Source organism: Leuciscus leuciscus (assembly GCF_965113295.1).
Source record: "Leuciscus leuciscus genome assembly, chromosome: 17".
In the NCBI taxonomy this organism is placed as follows: domain Eukaryota; kingdom Metazoa; phylum Chordata; class Actinopteri; order Cypriniformes; family Leuciscidae; genus Leuciscus; species Leuciscus leuciscus.
In genome coordinates, this window is record NC_138741.1 from 10,638,180 (window position 1) to 10,661,077 (window position 22,898).

The 22,898-nt window shown below is 40.9% G+C and overlaps 2 protein-coding genes across 2 annotated transcripts in view; both read left to right on the forward strand.

Moving 5' to 3' along the window:
• colec11 (collectin sub-family member 11) overlaps positions 1 to 22,898 on the forward strand; it is a 325,681-nt gene that overhangs the window by 291,711 nt on the left and 11,072 nt on the right. The window lies entirely within an intron of this gene.
• sox11a (SRY-box transcription factor 11a) lies at positions 17,045 to 19,979 on the forward strand. Its single transcript, XM_082143060.1, has one exon. It carries the CDS (start codon positions 17,187 to 17,189, stop codon positions 18,246 to 18,248), a length of 1,062 nt encoding a protein of 353 aa, XP_081999186.1. The 5' UTR covers positions 17,045 to 17,186; the 3' UTR covers positions 18,249 to 19,979.

Consider the following 22,898-nt stretch of genomic DNA (forward strand, 5'->3'; position numbering starts at 1 on the left):
TTGTTTCTCCCTCTCTTTCTCTCTCCGCAGCACCTGTCACTAAGGTCATACATACCTTCATTGTGTGTACTGAGCGCGCTCCCAATGACCCCCTGACAGGTACGAGCGGGAGCTTGGCAGGAGAACGGAAGAACCCAGAGCAGCATTACATCTCGGGTGATGTGCCCTCTCCGTTGGTACCTGTCTGCTCCCACACATTCCAAAGAGCACGATACATCTTTCTCAGGAAGGAGTAATTTTCTCCTCAGGAAGTAAGGTGTGTCTGGAGAGCGAGCTGTCTCTGGCTATGAAGGAACATGGGAACGAAAGGTCAGGGGGCATTGAGACAAGGTGGACAATATAACATTGAGAAAAGAAGTTATATTCAAATGAGTCCTGTTTAGGGGTCAGGGGATATGGGCTTCACAATTTTCAATGCTGGAACTATAACAGGCTGATGATCAGTATTTATAAAATAGTTTAATGACATCAAATAAGATATGCAAATGGCTAAAATCAAATGAGTGTGTGTTCTGCACAATATTTGAAATACATTTTTATATATTCTATAATTATATTTAATTATAAGTTTGACACATTTAAATATTTAAAATATAAATAAAAATAATATTAAAAATGTAATGTACAAAAATAAACAAACAATGTGAGTGCGTTTATATATATATATACAGTGTTGGGGAAAGTTACTTTTAAAGGTAATGCATTACAATATTGCGTTATTCCCTAAAAAAGTTAACTAAATCCGTTACTTAATTACTTTTTATAGAAAGTAATGTGTTACATTACTTTTGAGCTACTTTTTATCACCAAATCTTTTGGCAAATGTAAAGGCTCTGTTATGCCAAAAATTAAATGAATAAGCCTCAGGCTGAAGGAAATGCAAAGTCAGTCAATAAATGGTGAAACAAAGTAACTTGCGTTACTTACTTTAAAAAGTAACTTAGATATTTTGTTGTAAATTTAAAAGTAATGTTACTTTACTAGTTACCTGAAAAAAGTAATCTGATTAACTCACTTTATTTGTAATGTGTAACCCACAACACTGTAAACAAGCTGACACTAAATTGAAATAATTTTTTATTATCCATCAACAATGCTGTCTCTATTATTTATAACTGACATATATATTTACTAATTAGGCATTCCTCTTTTACCTGAGAAAGGGTTCATAATTATAGTTATAGTACTTTTACAAAACATGTAAATATTTAAAATGTATTATAAAACTTAGAAAAACTTAGAATTGACTAAAATAAACAAACTTATTGTAGCAAAAATTGTCTATTATCCGTCGACAATGTCATGTATTTTAAATAATAAAAAAAAATGTAAAAGCTTAAAATTCACTATATAAACTGAAACTAAATGTAAATAAGAAGAAATTGTTTATTATCCACTGACAAGGTTGTCTATATTTTAAACTGACAAAAAAGGCAGCTAATGAGTTATCCTATTTTTCCTGAGACAGGGTTCTGGGGATTGTGCCAGAGCGGTGCCCGATCTGAAACTGTTCCACATGTTTTCACTGCAGTTCCTTGGGTTGTAAAAATCAGGAAAACCTTCATCTTGAACCAGGAACCAATAACATCAGAGGCATCAGCTACTCCATCCACTTTATTTTCCCTGTCCGTCTCAAATTAATCCGTTCTATTTATATCATCCCCACTGGCCGGTCTATCACTAGTCGCGTTGTTTAAAAAGTATGCGTTCAAATCTGCACCTTTTTGAAGGGGAAATCCTCCCTCAAATCAAAATAGCACATTTCATTGTACTATAACTGATGAGATTCCATCAGATCAGAGTTAAAAGCTTTAGGCAATCTTTATGAACTCTCAGAAAGCTGCCAGGCATATAATTAAAATCATTTCTATAAAAGTCAATTAGGGATCTTACCGCTCATTGTTAAAAGCAGGCCTGTGGCACGGCCTCTAGAGATAAATGGATTGGAGGGAGTTGGACACTCAGTTGGGTTTGGGGTGACGGGATCGGAGGTAGTCATTCATCACTCACCATCTTTCATGAAAGTTGTGACAGGCAGAGGTCAAGCCAATATGGCAGCTGTGAGCAAGATGGATGCCTTTAATTTGGGTAATGAAGAGTTAACTATCTTGGGGAAAGTAGTATCTCGGCATTAAATAGGAAAGCTGTCGGCATCAAAGGAAGTCTTATTTAATTCCTCTCGTTTAATGGAAGACATTGAGAACACAATCTTTGATTGACAATGCAGCCCCCAGACATAATTCCCCACAGACACTTCACTTAGATTCTATCCCTTGTTAATCTCAAAAATAATGAATTGCAAAAGTAAGGTTAAACTGCCAATGTGAATTCATTATCACTAATAGATTAGTTCATAGATGATTTACAGTGTATGGGCATGGGATTTCATTAACATGAAATCGCTTTGATTTAGCTGGGATTTTGCTGGCCTTTTCTGGACCATCAATCTCACGGCAGTGGTCATTGTCCCTCTTTGGGTGACCTCTACACTTTATTACTCGGCTGAGAGATGAATATTGCCGGTGGCTGATGACCTGCTAGTGAAACAGAATGATTATTGTGTTTTTCATTGCAAGTACAGGACTCCATTTATCTGTTCTGGTGGAATAAGAGAGCTGTCTGTCAAATGTTTCCATGACCCTGTGAATTCTCATGACTGACTTTATGGCTACCTTCAGCAAAGATAACCTCGGGTGTACCCCTGATAATCGGCGAACAAAAAGATTTTAATAACCTCTCCTACAGAAAAGAATTTAAAAATTATGTTAGGTGAATACTTAGTCATGTCATGTCCTCTGACTTCTTTCTTTGCAAGTTCTGATGTATTGAACTTTCAGGGCAAGACATTATGGGAAATTGTTGGCTATGTAATGTAGTGGTGTGCAAGTTGTGTTGAGGTGATTTCACTGTTTGACTTTCCTTCTGTCGCTCTGCTTTTAGGTCAGAGTTTTTAATGGCTTTGACTTTGTTTGCTTTTTGCTTAAATGATCACAGTTGTCGTTTCATAAGAAGGGTAATGCTCTCCTAACAAAAATAGCCAAGTCTCGTCTTTGTCTCCTGAGAATGTTGTAGGAGTGGCAGGCAGATATAATTGAACTGAAAATTGTGTTCTGATGGTTTAAATCTTACATTAAAGTCATAAATCTAGATCGATATCTCAAAATAATGAGAAACAAATTGAGTTTGCTTTGAAGATCTTTATGAGTCAACACTGTGATTTTTAAAGCTGTAATTACTTTTAAATTTACAGAGCACCTTTCATTAGTAGGGTATAAAAACACGGTTTGAAACTAAGTTCTTTTCTTTTCTTTTTGAACAAATGGTCAGTGAAATGAGGTATTTGACCTTTAGAAACGGTTGATTAACTACCATCAACTTTATTATATGAGCTATTTTATTTATCTGTTCTATTCATTTTTAATGAGGTTTTCAGTTTTTGGTGCTTAAAACCAAATTGTTTATGATGTTGTTGTTTTATCCAATATTTAATTATTTGTCTTTCTGTCTGTCCATCCATCCATCATCCATCATCCATCCATCCATCCATCCATCCATCCATCCATCCATCCATCCATCCATCCATCCATCCATCCATCCATCCATCCATCCATCCATCCATCCATCCATCCATCCATCCATCCATCCATCCATCCATCCATCCATCCATCCATCCATCCATCCATCCATGCATGCATGCATACATACATACATACATACATACATGCATACACACACACACACACACACACACACACACACACACACACACACACACACACACACACACACACACACACACACACACACACACACACACACACACACACACACACACACACACACACACACACACACACACACATACATACATACATTAAATATGAATAACAGTGTTTAACATTTAGCCTAAATTACTATAAATTACATTATGGGCTTTCTAGTTTGGGAAAGGGACCAAATGTTGCTTATTAGTTATTCATAAACCCATAAATTACTGAAAATATTTATTTAACAATTTCTATTACAATAACTTTGGTAACATGGTTGAACTTGACGAATGCAGTCAACACTAGAATTTGTGTATTGAGAAAGCTATGTATTCACAAAATGCTACAGAAAGGGTCCAATATACCTTTAAAACTTTATTGCTAGGTTAATTATATATATATATATATATATATATATATATATATATATATATATATATATATATATATATATATATATCTAACATATCTAATAGTTAGATAAACTATGAACACATGGGACTTGTGCCCTAAAAGTGCTTTTAGAAAAAAGTAGGACACATTTTTTTACCCTGTTCGTGGAAAGTGCCACAGAAAAACACATTATCACCTAACTACGGCCTGGAGACATGTGTCTCTCAATCAGAAGAACATTCCCACATGCTTAAAAAAAAAAAAAAGTTCTGAGCAAAACCCAGATAATAAGCAAATGAAAACTCAAACATTTCTTTGGTGCAGATGTTTATTGGCTTTTTTTTCCAGGAAGACAGCTGCCAGCACCAACTAAAAGCTCCTGGGTCATTACTCTATTAAACAGAGTCATGGCCACATTGAACAGATTTACTGTGAAAACACGCTCACTTTTAAACAATTTCCGCCCTTGCTTCTCAGAATGATCAAAAGTGCTGAATCTGATCCCTTTCCCCTTGTTCTTGTTTTTTTTTTTTTTTTTTTTTTTTTATGTCTGCTTTACATACCTTCTAATGTGTTTCCATTCAAAAGTGAAGTAACTAGGGCAGGAAGCTATATTTTTTTAAAGAAATTGTGTTTCTTCTTTTTTAGTTTATTGACATTTTATAATGAGTTTACTGCCTGAGCACCAGGTGGGAAAAGTAGAAATAGGAAGCCAATTCTGTCCCACCACCTCCACTTTGACTAATTATACTTTAATTTAAATATCACAGATAAGTTTTTTTTTTTACACAGCTTTTCCACCTAATGCTTTCAGTGATACAATAGTGATCTAACTAGTCATCTATTTAAATAACACTCATAAAATAGCAATTGCAAAGGAGACCCTTTTATAGCCCACTACAACTTCTGTTTCGAAGAATTCAAATTTTGCAGTAAATTACAGATTACATTTAAAATGCAGTTTTATGTATATGTTTTTGTCTCCTTGTAAACTAAACAAGGTTCTTATGCCTTGTCCTTTTTGTGCACTTGCAGTTTAGCCACACATTTTAATTAGACAGCACTACAGCACCCAGCAATAACACTTCCACAAAAATTACACTCAATTTAAAACTTTCCTTATATACACGCTGTGGTCATTGTGGGTTATGGCCTGTCAAAGCTATGCAAATAAAATATAATGTTGTTTATTGTCAAAACAATATTGTTTGGGGGTGAAAAGTACATTTTTAAAGGCATTTGTGAATTAATGACAGTGCAGGATCTCTGGGTTACAACGGTTAGCATAAGCTTTGTCAAAAAAAATGTAAAAAAAATAAATAAAAAATTATAATAGACATTTGTTGAATAGTTTGCCAACAGGGAGCTGTGCGAGTTAACTTATTAGACCAGATCCTAAGTTTTTGAGATGTTCTGATGATAATTTTTAAAGTAATTTAGTACTTGTATCATGAGAAACATATCATATTTTAAGTAAATCTAACCTTTAATTTTGGATTATGTAAAGCTGCTAATTATATAGGGTGAGTTCTCTCAATAAGACTGCTGAGCCCAAGGGCTATGTATTCTGCAAGGCGTCTTTGAACTGTCACAATTGGGCTTGTGGTGCAAAGATCATAAACGGAAACTTCAGAGTGCAGGATACGTCTGAGGGTGACTAACCATACACCCTGACTCCATCAGAGCTCATCATTTTCTTTCTATTTACATGGAAGAGCAAGTTCGTGCTTGTTGGACACGGCAGACCATTTCACTAAACATGCACTTTCACAATGAAGTGAGAAGAGCCTTGATTTATTGTGCTTTTTGCTTGGCGAGATCTCTTTGGCAGCATAGGCTATTTTCATTTCAGCCTTCCGTCGCATATACGTCTTACTTCAAAAATCATGAGAGTATCTTGGAACCTGATTTCATCCATTTCCCAAGTAGCATTTGAAAAAGTGAAAGTGTGCAGAACTCACTCTCTCTGTACTTTAGTATGTATTAGAGGAGGTTAAGCCGTGGCCATGCAATCCATCAGAATTTGTCCCAGCTTCCCCAGACTAAACATACTCTCATTACCCGGCCTCGTCGGCCCCGAGGGCTCTCTCAGACCATGTTTATTAGCCCAAGACAGAGTGCATACAAACACTCAGGAGGTAGTTGTACAGTGAAAATGTTTCCCTGAATGCAGTGGCACACTCAGACAGGCTGGGAGCGTGGACGTAGAAATGACAACAGGTAAAATGTTGCCATGTCAAGACGCCAGGGGTCTTTGAAAGCAAGGTGATGACATCATTATGGCCAAGCAAAGCATTCCCACGTTTCCAGCACCCGGGTGTAAAGCGAGGCGGTGAGCTGAAACAGAAGCTTTGACTTGTTCTCTTACGAGAGGTCTCTCGTACTGCGTAAGTATCTTACACTAGGGGAAAATCCCTTTTCCGCGAGATATTGAAGCCAAAAAATTATCCTTAATTTTGTATTATTGTAAAACGCGTTGCGGCAGCATACAGACATAGGCAAGATGGCTCGTGTGCCTATTGGCTGTTCTGCGGCAACTGCAGCAGCATATCGAGCGAGGCCTAGCATGACGTCAGACCCAATGAGGGTGCTTCGCGCCCACTGCGTCACGTCCCGCCGAAACGGGCGTGGCTTAGGCCTATAATTACAGCTCGCAGGCAGCTGATATCTGATTTTTCATCTCTTCAGCGAAGCACACGCATCGCTGGATCCGGAGAGAAGCCGCGCCGTCTGAGGAAGCACTTGCAGCGGGACGAGTCATCACTGAAGTCGCTGGCCGCGCCTTCTATCGCGGCGAGCCTCGGCCTCGAGTGGTCTACGCCTGAACAGCCTGCTCACAACCGGCTGGATGGATATTTTCTTCCCGGGGAGCGCGCTTCGCCTGCGTCCAGACCAGCGCCCTTTCTTCCTGAGTTACACGAAGAAGTCGCTAAGTCTTGGAACGCCCCCCTCTCAGCTAGAATGCGCTCTTCTGTTTCGCTAGCATTCTCCGCTGTTGACGATGCTAAAAACAGAGGTTACCATTCGCTGCCGCCGGTCGAAGAAGCGATAGCAGCCCACCTTTGCCCGCCCTCCGCTGGACGGCGCGCTAAGCTGGCTCTGCCTTCAAAAGCTTGCCGCATGACGTCAACCCTGCTCGGTCGCGCTTTCTCCGCCGCTGGGCAGGCTGCGTCAGCGCTGCATACTATGGCCACACTGCAAATTTTACAGGCCGATCTCCTCCGAAAGCTGGACGAGAATGGACCAGATGCAATTTGCGTGCCAGACTTGAGAAGTGCTACGGACCTCGCTCTCCACGCTACTAAGTCTGCTGCACAGGCCATAGGACGGAGCATGGCCTCTCTCACTGTGACTGAGAGACACCTATGGCTAACGCTCTCTGAGATGTCTGAGTCTGAGCACGCCGCGTTCCTCGACGCTCCGCTTTCTCCCGTTGGCCTCTTCGGAACTTCCGTCAAAGATCTCGCAGAAAGATTCGCCGAGGTACCGAAAGCGTCACAGGCTATGAAGCACTTCCTGCCGAAGCGCTCCAGTTCTGCAGCAGGCCGTGCGAAACCGTCTGCTCAGAGCTCACAGCCTCAGCCTCCGCCCACCGCCGCCACTTCGCAGCGCCGACAGGCCCGAAGCGCGAGACCGCGCTCTCGCTCATCTGGCCGCCGCCCTTTGCGGTAAAGCCCGAGGCCCCGAAGTCGTCCTAGCACGCCTAGGGAAACGACGGTGACCAAGTCCCGCTGCGGCCGGACTTCCACCAAAACTCATCGCTCGTTCAGTTCCAAGAAATGTGACTGTTCCAGTGTATTTTGCAGTCAACAAGCCGGTTCCACTGCCCGCTTGCCTGCACACAAATGCCGTTTTTACGGCTACCCAGATAAATCCCATAAAGAGTGTATTTTCTGGTGTCCCGGCCACGGCCGATGGTGTTATGAGTGTAGTCAAAATGCCCACTGCCCAGTGCCCATTCCTACACACAAGCACAGCCCGTCACACAGGGCTCGCGCACATAAAATCGACCCAGTTCGATTGCGCATTAAACGTAGCATATGTGCCCACTGCCCAGTGCCCACAATCACTACGTCCTGCATGTCTCGAGGTTTTGCTGTAAAAACTAAACCAACGTGCATTCGCTCTGCTCAGGCGGACAATGCTCTCGGTGTGGTAAATGTGCCCGCTATCCCGCGCCCACATCCACACACAGACATGACAAGTCCTACGGGACTCGCCCAGCCCTCCCCCTCTCGGTTAACCACCGCAGAGGAGCCGAGCGCGGGCAATCTGCCCGCTGTTATCAGCGCGCCCTCTGCCTCGAATGTCATAAGCGCGACGCTTGTGTTACAGCACACCGAAGCCCCTCTGTCGCTGAGCGACCAGAGCGCGCTTCGCATTCAACCCCTAGCCATTCATGCAGATGCATGGGCGAGGCTACCCGGGGTTTCGAAGTGGGTGCTAGACATTATAAAAAGAGGCTATTCGCTACAGTTTCGCCGGCGCCCTCGTCGCTATGCGACGCGCGTCGAGACCATGGTAAAAACAGAAGTAGCACACCTACTTCGAGACGAAATTTTGAAACTATTGAGCAAAGGGGCAATAGAGCCGTTATCTCTCGCTCAGAGCGAAGGAGGGCTATACAGCAGATACTTCCTGGTACCGAAAAAAGACGGGGGTCTCAGACCCATACTAGATCTAAGGCAACTGAACAGAGTGCTTGCAAAGCGACAGTTCAGAATGCTCACGACCAGAAAAATCCTCGCGCAGATTCGCCGAGGAGATTGGTTTGTGTCAATAGATCTGAAAGACGCGTATTTTCAAATACATATAGCGTCACGTCACAGGCGATATTTGAGATTCGCCTTCGAGGGCCAGGCATATCAGTACACAGTCCTACCGTTCGGCTTGTCCCTAGCACCCCGTACATTTACGATGTGCATGGACACAGCGCTCGCACCCCTCAGGCTACAGGGCATGCGAGTATTGAACTACTTGGACGATTGGCTGATTCTAGCTCAATCTCACTCGATGCTCATAGAGCACAGGACCATTTTACTCGATCACCTCGAGAATCTGGGTCTCAGAGTCAATTGGGCGAAGAGTTCTCTGTCCCCCAGACAGATAATATCTTTTCTGGGCACAGAACTGAACTCGCTGTCTATGATAGCGCGACTGTCACCACAGCGCGTGCTAGACATTCAGCGCGCAGCGAGCTCTTTCCGCTGCGGCGCATCTGTCCCGCTCAAGAAATTTCAGAGGATGCTAGGTCTCATGGCCTCAGCATCATCAGTTCTTCAGCTGGGCTTGCTTCGCATGCGCCCGCTACAGTTCTGGCTGAAAGTGCGAGTGCCGCGTCGAGCGTGGGCTTCCGATCTGCTTCGTCTCAAGGTCAATCAGAAATGCATCGCAGCTCTGAAACCTTGGAAAGCAAACGACTGGTACCAATCAGGTGTAAGCCTGGGGACTTCCTCGAGTGTGAAGGTGGTGTCTACGGACGCATCCACCTCGGGATGGGGAGCGCTGCTCGAGGGCAGACCGTTCTTCGGCCAATGGTCAGAACGGGAGAAGCTTCTGCACATAAATTGCCTCGAAATGCTGGCAGTAGACAACACGCTGACGCGTTTTTGTCCCCAAATACGAGGACACCACGTCCTGGTCCATTCGGACAACATGTCAGTGGTGTCCTACATAAATCGCCAGGGCGGCCTCAGGTCCCGAAACCTGCACAGGCTGACAGAACGCCTCCTGGTGTGGGCTCAGCGCAACCTGCTCTCGCTGAGAGCAGCGCATGTGCCAGGGCTCCTAAACGTAGGACCGGACAGACTGTCCAGGAACAATGTTCCGACAGGCGAGTGGTCTCTACACCCACAGACAGTCCAGCTGCTGTGGAAGAAATTCGGCAGAGCGGAAGTAGACCTGTTCGCGTCTCAAGAAAACGCTCACTGTCTGGAATTTTTCTCCAAGAGCAGGGACGCGCTGGCTCATGTATGGCCCCGCCGCCCGCTCTATGCCTTTCCTCCCGTCTCTCTCCTGCCTCAGGTGATAGAGCGGATCAGGGAAGAAGGATGCTCAGTGCTACTCGTAGCGCCGTTCTGGAAAAACCAACCCTGGTTCCCAGTTCTGATGCAGCTAGCGAGCACTGCCCCATGGCCAGTGCCAGTGAGGAGGGACCTCCTCTCTCAGGCCAAGGGCTCGATTTGGCATCAGCGCCCAGAGCTGTGGTCCCTTCATGTTTGGGCCATCAACGGGTACCCACTGACCTCCCAAGCGGAGTGTTAAACACGATCACGCAGGCTAGAGCTCCGTCTACGCGACGTCTCTATTCCTCGAAATGGTCAGTGTTCTTCAGCTGGTGCACAGCTCGTGGCGTGTCGCCCCCAGACTGTGGGGTGACGGAGGTTCTCTCCTTCCTACAAGAGCTGTTGGACAAGGGCAGGTCCCCTTCCACGCTCAAAGTTTATGTGGCGGCCATAGCAGCGTTCTCAAAAACAACGCTTGGTCAGTCAATAGGAAGGAACGATTTAATCATCCGCTTCCTTAGAGGAGCTAAGAGACTGAATCCTCCCAGACCTCCCTCAGTCCCTGTATGGGACTTTTCTGTACTGGAGGCCATGAAAGGTGACCCATTCGAGCCTTTACAGACGATTGATCTTAAACACCTTTCTTTCAAGACAGTGTTTCTTCTGGCTCTCGCTTCGGTGAAGCGCATAGGGGACTTACACGCGCTCTCAGTAAGCGCGACGTGCATGGAGTTTGGGCCTAATGACTCAAGAGTTACAGTATACTCAAACCTAAGCACGGTTATGTTCCAAAATCCCTCAACACACCGTTTAGGGCGCAGGTCATTTCCCTGTCAGCCCTACCGGTCTCGGACGAGGAAGGAGACGCGAGCTTCCTTTGTCCAGTCAGGGCATTAAGAGCTTATGTGTCTCGCTCATCTGTCTTCAGACAGACGGAGCAACTCTTCGTTTCGTTCAGCGGACGTTCCAAGGGACTAGCCGCGTCGAAACAGAGCCTATCCAGATGGATAGTTGACGCCATTGCGCTGGCGTACACTTCCAAGGGTATGCAGTGCCCGTTGGGTGTCAGAGCGCACTCCACGAGAAGCATGGCTTCGTCGTGGGCCTGGTCAAGTGGGATTGCCTTGCAAGATATATGTATGGCGGCAGGCTGGGCCTCCCCGTCTACATTTATAAGGTTTTATAACCTAGAGGTTCTCGCCTTACAGGCCAGGCTGTTGTCGGTCTAAATATACCAGTACTGTCTGTTCTGATGCTATCGGTTCAGAATACTGTGTCTGCTGAGCACTGCTCAATGAGCACTGCCCGCTGATCGACCGCAAAATGCTAATGGGCAAATAAATAAGACCCACAATTTTCCATCAGCTCAGGCCGTACTCCGCCCTGTCTGTATGATGTAATTTGCGTCTAAGGGACGCTGCTATATGTGGAAGAGCGCGGCTCCGCCCCTCCCTCTTCCCGGACTCCCTGTGAGTTCCCCTGGTGATTATGCACTATATGAACCCCGGGCTTTCGCCCTTAGGTCTTTGGTGTCAGATCCCAGCACGCACGGCGTTTTACATTGGGTCCCCTAGCGTAAGATACTTACGCAGTACGAGAGACCTCTCGTAAGAGAACGTACTCGGTTACTAACGTAACCTCGGTTCTCTCTAGAAGAGGGAACGAGTACTGCGTATCTTGCCGTGCATGCAGACGCTCTGGTTAGCTTCGGTGATGAAAAAACAGATATCAGCTGCCTGCGAGCTGTATTTATAGGCCTAAGCCACGCCCGTTTCGGCGGGACGTGACGCAGTGGGCGCGAAGCACCCTCATTGGGTCTGACGTCACGCTAGGCCTCGCTCGATAGGCTGCTGCAGTTGCCGCAGAACAGCCAATAGGCACACGAGCCGTCTTGCCTATGTCTGTATGCTGCCGCAACGCGTTTTACAATAATACAAAATTAAGGATAATTTTTTGGCTTCAATATCTCGCGGAAAAGGGATTTTCCCCTAGCGTAAGATACTTACGCAGTACTCGTTCCCTCTTCTAGAGAGAACCGAGGTTACGTTAGTAACCGAGTACGTTTTCTCTGTGAATTTCAGTGGTTGGATCTCAGATCGTGGCTGCTACTGAAATTCATACACCTATCAGAGCTACTTTTATTTGACACTCGTTTCACCTATTTGTAGCTTAATTTGAGAAATTCAGGTGTGTGGACAGTCTTCTGGGGTGTTTTAGTAAACAGTGGTGCACTTTTTTAGGGGTAGACTTGGGGGCGGTTGATTGTATTAGTGTGTCATGTGATAGACATTCCAGAGAAGTGTCAGTTGTTAGCTGTTTACATAAATGACAAGTACTTAGGTGTCAAATGTCTGATAAACATCAGAACCTTGAGGGGGGGAAAGAAGTTTGACACCCTAAAGCCACATTAATATTGGTTTGTGACAATTACAGTTTGAACCAATAACTTTGTAACTTTGTAACGTCAGTGTTGAAAAAAAACTTTCAATTGTGTGTAGATTATCAAGCTAGGTAATCTTTTGAAAATATGCTACAAGCTTATAGACTATATTGAAGCTACTTACAGGGGCGTTTAATACACACACATGATATAATTTCATTGGTTATAGATTTTCTGGCACAAGGAAAGTTTTTAAACAAATGAGCATTCCAAATTAGAGCTTACAATACACTCTAATTGATATAGGCCTAACTGCATAAAAACTAATAATGAGCAGTGTAATTTGACAACATATTTTGTTTCAAATTAGTAGACTCTGTCGTGCTTAAACTCTGACTCTGAGATTTTTATTTTATTCCTTTTTTTGTTTTTTTTGTTTGTTTGTTTACAAAATGAATTGATTTTATCCTTCCAGTAGAGGACAATATATTTTGACATTAGAACTGTGTTATGTAATACTAAGCTACTGGCATGCTACTAAAAGGTTTAGTTCAGTTAGTAGTGTCACTACTTTGAGTTACTTGCCAACAAGGGTAAATGCACAGCGCTACTATTCATTCTTCACAGGGCCTAGCAAAATTGACAAGAAAGAAACTGCTTCGAAATGTATTGCATATAGCACACAGTGTATAATGCATGTCTCAACTGAGATATGTTCATTAAAATATTTCTTCTTTAATAGTGTTCTAATTATGCTTTAAGAACTTTATTTATTATATTATTTAAGTCTGGATTTCGGCTAAGATTATACTGATTTGCAGAGTAAATTGCATCCCCTGTGAAACTCATTACTGTCCTAGTAGTTTCTTGTCTCACATGAATGCGTTGCTACATTAAAAGTGTATTTTCATCCGGCAGATGGTGACTGTTAGAACGATTATATGTTTTGTATACAATTTGCCTATTTAAATCAATGATTGTTTATTCCACACAGGTTCATCTTATCAAAGTACAGGGTGTGCTTCAATCTAAAACTGAGATAATATTAACAACACTATCCAGATGCGTTTCCTTTGTCATAGCAACTCCTGATAGGATGCAAATATCTGTACCATCCACACTACATATGATCGTTATCAGGTGATCAGGCTATTTGCATAAAAATACTATTCTAAGATGAGAACCACTCCATGAATGCAAGAATGTGTTATGTAAGTGAGAACTTTATTTGCCTCTCAATAGGCCCCTATAAACAACCCCTTTTCCTAGCCATTGTTAACCCACCAGATATCAGTCAGAAGAGGCCCGCCTGTCTAGAGGCTATGCAGAGGAGATGGATCCATGCATCTGCAGCATCAGATAACCCTTACCCTGACTCTGTATTGATCCAAGCTTCAGTGCTCCTGCATAGAAACAGCTGTTTCAAAGAGTTTAGATAACTGAGGGAATATTTTATGAGGGATAAATATAGTTAAGAACACATACAACTAAACAGAATATACACACACCCTTTATGGTTACTTTATTTCGGTGGTCCACTTTAGACATTTTACTATCTAACTTGCAGTGAAAACTATCTCTGTTCAGAGTATTAGTAGACTGTTAGGTTAGGGTTATGTTAGGGTTCAGTTGACATGTAGTTGCAAGGTTATAGTCAGTAGAATGTCTTTTGGGGAACCATCAGGAAAAAAAAGAGTTAGCAGATATTAAGCAGACTGTCTATTAATACTCTAATGAGTGGCATAGTTGACATTCAGTTGCACAGTTACTTATATAATTATAGAATGTCTAAAATGGACCATAAAAATAAAGTGTTACCCTCTTTACTTTATTGCTAATACACAATGAATATTTTAAAGAGGTTCTGCTGAAGCAAAACAGGTTGTCATACAGCCAGTCATAATAACAATGCTCCTATTCAGCACAATATTTCAACTCATATATTTATTTTGGAAGAACAGTGCGAGTTTCAAAAGCAAATAATAGGATGCACATGTGGACAGCAACACCAAAGACCACCAATGCTTTTCTTGTCGACTTATACCTATTCCTTCTGGTACTTGTACTGTGTGTGCATTTATGTCTGGTTTGATCAGGTTTTATCTTCTTTGTGGGGACAAAAATGTCCCACAAGTATAGTACAGCCTTACTAAGTCAAATCACACATCAGTGGTCCCCACATAGAAAACAGTCTAATAAACATGGGAAATAATGTTTTAATGAAAATGTAAAAATGCAAAAAGGTTACTGTGAGAGTTAAGTTTAGGGGGAGAAAATATCATTAGGTTAGTATATTACAACAGTAATCAAGAATGATAGAATATATATATATATATATATATATATATATATATATGTGTGTGTGTGTGTGTATATATATATATATATATATATATATATATGTGTGTGTGTATATATATATATATATATATATATGTGTGTGTATATGTATATATATGTGTATATAAATAAATGTATATATATATGTGTGTGTGTGTGTGTGTGTGTGTGTGTGTGTGTGTGTGTGTGTGTGTGTGTGCTGAGCAGCAGTCAGGGGAGAGAGGATGTCTCAGATTTCCCTGCACAGAGACCCTCCCTTTTTCAGGATGACTCACACCTCTGCAGTGGCTGACACTCTCACCTCATTCACAGCCCTTAACGAGCCATGCTAATGAGCAGCACCTCACTAGAGGCTCTGATTCACCTCTGTTTGTGAGCCTATCACAAGAACGATGATGTAACACAAAACGAACCACAGCAAGAGAGCAGACCGCATCCATAGATACTTGTTCATTCAACATTTCTTCTCGTCCAATAGCAGAGGAGAATGACTTGCTGATGAGTGTATATGTTTTCTGTATGTATGTCAAATATATGACCTTGAGATTTTTTTCTAATGAAGGATTGAATAAATATGACTGAGTGGGGGAGTAGTGGAGTGGAGTGGAGTGGAGTGGAGTTGGGGGGGGCAGTTTTGTGGTCACTGCAAGAGAGATGCAGGCAGCGGATTGCTTCTTGTCATTTGTGCTCGTCTTACCTCAAGCCTTACCTTTTTAGGCAAAACTATAGTCACATGTCCAGTGCTCAGGGCAGTTTCTTCCATCATCAGAGGTGAGGGTGATGTAAGGTCTCTGAAGGGCTAGTGATTGCCCTCTAGGGGACAGAAAACAGGAAGCTTTGGCAGATGCATAGTTTCAAGTAACATTACTGACTGCTAACCACAGTGGGCAGGAAAAGGGATCTGTTGGCTTTGAATGAAGCACATCAAGAACTGCCATTTACTTTTTCCCCTTTTGCTGAGAAAACTGAAAATGAATTTATTCCCTGGCAGAAATAAGACACTGTAGACAAGCACAAGTGCTCTGTTAAATGTGCTCTTTTTTATTTTTATTTTTTTTATACACAGACTTTTTACAATGATGGAGAATAAATATCATTAAATGCAGACATACATTTTAAAATGAAATACTGTAATCATTATTATAAATCCACCAGCTCTATATCCCAAATAAATTTACAAATTAGAGTAAAACGCTAAATTATGACACACACACACACACAAAAAAAGAAGTAGATGTTATCACTTTTTTATTCAATAAAACTGTCTACTCTATGCAGATATAAAAAAGTATGATTCTTTAATGACAGGCTTTATTAACTTGTAATCTTAAAAAGTGAATTATGTAATTCAAACAATATTTATTCTATGCTAAAATATTGAATACAAATCTGATTGTGGCCTTGAACAACCATCCTTCAAGTGGTGTAATGTATGCCAGTTTGGATTATTGATATGATGTGGAATGGTAATGTTTTTTGTTTTTTTTGTTTTTTTTTTGCCTTGAACTTTCTTGCTTATTATTTTCTTCACACATAAACCATAAAACTGTGATTGTAACGACAGCTGTATACCACATACCAACTGAAATAAATATTTTTTTATACATTTTCCTGATTTTAGCACATTATTGAGGGGAAGTTATAGTAATGTCTGGGAACAAGCCCTGATAATCTAACATTTCAACACACTTATTTTTTCCAGCTAATTAAATAGATAAAATTGTGGTTATAATCTATCCTAGAATGATTGTTTTATTAAAAAGCTTTTCTTCCTACAAAACCATCCCAGAAGACTGAACATTTCCCCCTAATTGAAGATTCGCCCATGTAGAATCACAGGAACAGTGTCCAAGCGCCACCTTCAGTATTTTATTAAGAGAGAGTCTGATGATGAGAGAAAACAGCTTCCATAGCATACACAAATGTTTCCATAACACAAAACTCACTCCTATAGTCTCACATCATAAAGGATTCTGAAACAGATTAAGTGTGAGCGGTTTGTTTGGTTTCGCTTGTTTATGTGTTGACACTCACATTCCCGTTCCGTTTATCTAGTGATATGCGCGTCTCGCACAGCGTGGGGCCAGACGGGAGCGCGCTAAGGGTTAAAGCGCGCTGCATGGAGTCTGTAGGGCGGAGTGGAGTGGATGTGATTGGAGCGCTACACATGATGTCATGTACATGAAAAAGCCAAGAAGTAGTTAAGAAGGCGGCTTGTAACTCTGGAAAGAGTGGGTGAACCTCTAAGGCGCAGAGAGCAGACGCACGCGGGTGATATTTTGGACACACGGAAACGGCACCATGGTGCAGAAAACGGACAACAGCGAAACGGACAGCATGTCCAGAGAAGCCACAGACTCCGACGAAAGTGAATTCATGGTCTCGATAAACCCAGACTGGTGCAAGACAGCGACCGGACACATAAAGCGACCGATGAACGCGTTTATGGTGTGGTCTAAAATCGAGCGGAGAAAGATCATGGAGCAATCTCCAGACATGCACAACGCGGAGATCTCCAAACGCTTGGGCAAGCGCTGGAAAATGCTGAAGGACAGCGAAAAGATACCTTTCATCAGGGAAGCCGAAAGACTCCGATTGAAACACATGGCTGATTATCCTGACTACAAATACAGACCCAAGAAGAAACCAAAGCTGGACAGTTCCTCCAAACTCTCAGCCCCATCTCCAGAGAAGTCCTGCAACAAAATATCCAAGACCTCCAAGAAATGTCCCAAACTGAAAACGAACAAGACGGGAAGCAAATCATCTCACTGCTACGGAGATGAGTACGCGTTTAAGAGCATGAAAGTTTCAAAGACTGTCATTAAAAGTGAATTCACGGATGAAGACGACGACATCGACTCCGAGGAGGACTCTCGGGTCAGGGTGAAGGAGGAGGAAGAGGATCCGATCCCCGTCTACAATGTAGCAAAAGTTCCCGCCAGCCCAACTTTGAGCTCGTCTACAGAGTCCGAGGGCGCCAGCATGTACGATGAGGTCCGGAACAACAGACTCTTCTACAACTTCAAAAACATAACCAAGCAGAGCACAATGTATCCCGCATCTGTCTCACCAGCATCCTCTAGGTCAGTTTCCACGTCTTCCAGCTCTAGCGAAGACGCGGACGACTTGCTTTTTGACTTCAGTTTGAACTTCGCCTCCTCCGCGCAAAGCTCGGAGCTGGGCAACCCGAACCCAGGGAATCTCTCCCTCTCTCTGGTGGATAAGGAGTTGGAGTCTTTTAGCGAGGGAAGCCTGGGCTCCCACTTTGAATTTCCAGACTATTGCACGCCTGAGCTCAGCGAAATGATCGCCGGGGACTGGCTCGAAGCGAACTTTTCTGACTTGGTTTTTACATACTAAATAGGACAAGTCCCAAGTAATAACACACGGGAGAGGTATAATGCTCTGTTCTGTACGTATTTCTTTCCCCTGCCTTCCTCTGGTGGTCCACCTATAGGGGCTTTGGGAAGGAGGCGAGTATGGCAAGCCACTTAAACATTTACTTCTTTAAACTATTTAGTATATTATGCTTCTGTTGTTAGTATCAATTATTTAATTACAAGTGGGTAATCCAAACGTGACTAGTGTTTATTTCTTTTTTAGTTTCTAGTACTTATTCATGTGCTGCATTTCATTATTCCAGTACTAACATTTCTTACCTCACTTGTTACACTAGTTTACGTGGCATAAGTATTCACAATAGCTTATTTTAGTTCAATTCAAAATGCTAACAGTTGAAATTAACACAAGTGTCTAACAAATAGGAACTAGAGTATTTTCAATGTTTTTTAATATTAGGAAAACTGGAATATTCACTAAATAAAAAGTACTGTACTTAATAAAAACTAGTAGGAAATGAATAAGTATTAGTAATAAGTATAATTATTTAATGAAAAATTGTGAAGTAGATACTAGTCAGTATTGGATTACTTGCTAGTAATTAAATAAATACTAGCAACAAAACAATAAGATACTGGTTACTTTAAAGGAATAAATGTTAAAATGGCTTGCCATAGGCGGGGAGAGGTTTGAGGAGTTAGATGCTCATGAAGCTGGTACTGTAGCAAAAAAAGAAAAAAAGTCTGCAGACGTTTTTTTTCTGGCAGCATGACAGGGTTTTATGGATTTTTCTGTAGGTCTACAATTACTGTTCAACTAAAGCGGACCACAAAGGGAAAATCTGAGAACTTCTATGCATCTTATACCCTCTTTCTAACTGCAGGGAGCTGAAAATGTAAAGACTGTGGACTGACTCAAAGCAAATCTGTGAACTAATATTGTTCAGGACGTTTCTTTCAAACGTTTAGTCATTTCTAAATGCCGGAACTTTTTCTTTTAAAACCTTTTTTTTTTTTTTTTTTTTTTTTTTTTTTTTTTTTACTGATTCTGTTTACCTACTGGTTTGAAACTTAAGCAGCCTAAACCTCCTTAGAGTTGCAGGTGTTAGAGGAAGCATTTTGATACATAACAGACCTCATCTTTTTAAAAGAAAGCAAACTATTTTCAGGCATATTTTTGTACAGTTAAAAAGGGAATGTTCTTACTGGGCACTCAGTGAGTTTCAGGCACTTCTTCCCTTTATCATTTGTTTTAAGCATGCAAGGGAGTCCTGGTTTAAGGATTAAGTTTAAATTAAAACTTGCATCAAAATGCCTTGTGATTTTAAACTAGGTTTTGTACAGCTGTAGATCAAATTTGTTGAGTATTTGTAGAACATATGGCATTGGGGAGGGGGGAGATGCATACCTCAGTGCTGGTATTAGTTTCAAGATTGTATATGTACTGTAAAATAGTAAAGTTAGGAGTTTATGTATATCATACTCGTGATATGTGGATGGGTCCCAATCGCAGGTGTGAGACTGGATTTTTTTTTCTTTCTAATGGCACATACTGTTTCCCCTTCATTTTTTGTGCAATATATTTACTTGTAAATGCAGACCATCTACATTTTTTTTTTTTATTTTTTTTGCATTTTTGTAGCAAAATGATGGACAGGCAGACTTTTGCTCTGACAACGTCATTATTTGTCATGATGCTGAAGTCACTGATGAATAAAGAAATCAGCTGGAACTGATCGTAACTGAATGGTCACATGGTGTGCTTTTCTGTGGAGAAAAAAACAACAACAAAAAACACCATTTCTTTTTAAACTGACCCACAAAATTGGACAATTCTTGTCCTGCAACCAATTTGAAAATGACTCATTTTTAAAAATGTGCCATAATGGGCAAATAATGAATGTCGGTGGTCTGGCTGAAGAAAAACCAAGAAAGCAAAAAAAAAGGTACATTCCATATCCTCGTTTCATATGATGAAACATTTTATTTTCAACTTAAGACTGCCGTCTTTTCTATTAAAAACAACAACTACAACAACCATAAACCTGTATTTTTGTTTCTTGCACTTAAACATATTTTGTTTATTTTTATGTGGGTCTTACATAAAGTCTGTTTTGATACAAGGTTTGGAATATGATGGACTCTTTGCCAGGGAACATGGTGAAGTACAAGGCAGCCTAGCCTCACATTCCAAATGTGAACCTCTCTTCGACTCATCTTTTAATAAACAAATACTTACCACCATAAAATCTCCTCTCAATTTGTTAAATGAAAGAATGATGTCATTGTTTGTAATGAGTGGGCTACCCATAAAAAAAAAGCTCAAAAGCTTTTGCATAACCTGATTTTTCCTTTGAAAATATACATCTTTCCTGACAGGAACCAGTAAAACCTATCGGTTTAAATCATAACAATCCTTCCGCTTCTCCCCTTTGAAGCAACGGCCCCTTTAAGAAATCAAATTTTGCGCTGTTTGAAAGCGGTGTCCTGTGATTGGTGGGATTTTGTGGCCTGTTGGAGTGAAGAGGAGAGACCCAACGTGAATGCTCCACAGCTGCCACTAATCACTGAAGAGCCCAACTCCTCCCATGAAGCCCCCCAACTTCCACTGCCCTCTTTTTTTCTTTTCTTTTTTTCTTTTTTCTAGTGACCAGTCATGCAGCTTAGAAAAATGGTCTATAAGCAAGAATACACAAACACTCTTAAATATAATCTGTCATTAGACATTTCAAATCAATATGCACTTAAGAAGACGATTACTAAAGCATTAACATGCTCACAACTGCTTTTAGAACAGTTTCTGAAGCATGCAAATGGCTCTCTTAAAGATGCATCTAAGATGCATTTACTAAATCTTGCAAGGAATGCACTGAAAATTTAAAATGCTAATTACCTACTTTAAATGCCTTAATTGCAACCAATTCATTTGTGATACAGGACTCTTCCTTTCTAGATTTTCTGATGGCTGGTGTTTGTATGCAAGAGTGCAATAGTCTATATGAGCAAGAAGCAGCTTTTTATACAGTTAATGAAGAGCCACGGAGAGCAAAGATAAATGCATTACATCATCCTGATGTAATCGTAAGTGTTTGACATGCATGGATGTACTATATGTATTTAGTTTGGCCATTAAGTCAGTCAGGGCATCAGTAATAAAACATTTATCTGGCTATTACTTTACCTGACCTCTTGGTCAAAGTTACTAATGGATTCATGGAGCGATTCCCCACAGAATGTGCACATTGATTTTGTGCTCCTCTGAAATATCTGGTCCGGCCTAATGCCACCGGAACGCAGTGAAATGAAATTAGTGACCCGTTAAAATTTCCCTCCATTTCCTCTTTAAATAAATGGAAATTTGAAATGCTTGGGAGACATTGAGGAGGATAGCATCTATCAAGTCCAGTAGTTGGAAACTGGTGACAAAAGAAAGTAATTTCCAATGCCTTGAGCGCTTAAATCATTCATAAAATCTGGATGTCATGGCCAAATGCCACATGTGACATCTACATAAAGGCTCCTGGAAAGGAAGCTTTATGGTTTTAAACATTTTTAGATTGGATTTGTTGCTCAAAATCTTAGCAAGTCTTCTTCCAAGATGAAGAAGACTATACAGGGGTGGCACAAGCTCAACTGCCACTATTTCATTCTGCTTCAGCTACCTCAGACAAAAATAATAAATTGGACCATAACAACAAAGCTGTTTTTCTCTCACCAGTGTGGTGAGGATTCACCGTGTGAGCACTGCATTCTTAATATCCTCTGCTTTGTCAGATGTGCTTCTATGCTTGGCAAGAGACATGCTCCACCAGTGTTTATTGCTATCAGATAGATCACTTCTCCCCAGAACTCAAAGTACAAGAAAAAAGATTAGCTATTGAACTGGTAATAGGAAATGCATTTCAGCAATTGCAGTGACATTCTTCTCGGACGGCCTGTTATGTTCCTGTCACTTGCTGTCCATTCCTTGCATTGCATGTCAATCACCAGGCTACTGAACCTCACAAGATTTACTTCCTTTGTTTAGTACACCACTGTTATTTTCTTCTTTTTTTTTTTTTGTCAGCAAATTTCACTTTCAACAAATTATATATTTAAATGTTTTATTTCAAAGGGGAAAGGGGTTATATGAGGGTAATATATATATATATATATACAGTATATATATATATATAAAAGCATAATATATTGTATATAGTTATGCTAATATAATGAACATAGCCTATAATAATGGAATATATGGAATAATTGTTAATATCTATAACTGGCATAATTTATATATATATATATATATATATATATAAATTACAATTGTAGTATATATGACTACAAATTATTACAACATATATTGACTACAACATACAATGACTACAACATAATCAGATATTCTTATTTTGTTGTTTCTCTCTTGTTTTTTGCACTTTGGTGAAATTTGCCAAGACAAATAATATGTATGCAATATATATTTTTTCCCCTTGGTTATGTCTTTACTGGACATATTCCCCTTTCAACTTTTTATTTATACAATGCATCTTATATTATAAAATATATACATTACATCATTAAAAATGTATATAAATAATATAAAGATAAACACATAAATATATATACAGTAGTGGCCAAAAGTGATGTCAGAAGGGGATTGGTTTGAGCATTTGGTTGTAATGACCCT

Coding starts and splice junctions, on each gene's coding strand:
- sox11a (XM_082143060.1), top strand. CDS start 17,187: ATGGTGCAGAAAACGGACAACAGCGAAACGGACAGCATGTCCAGAGAA.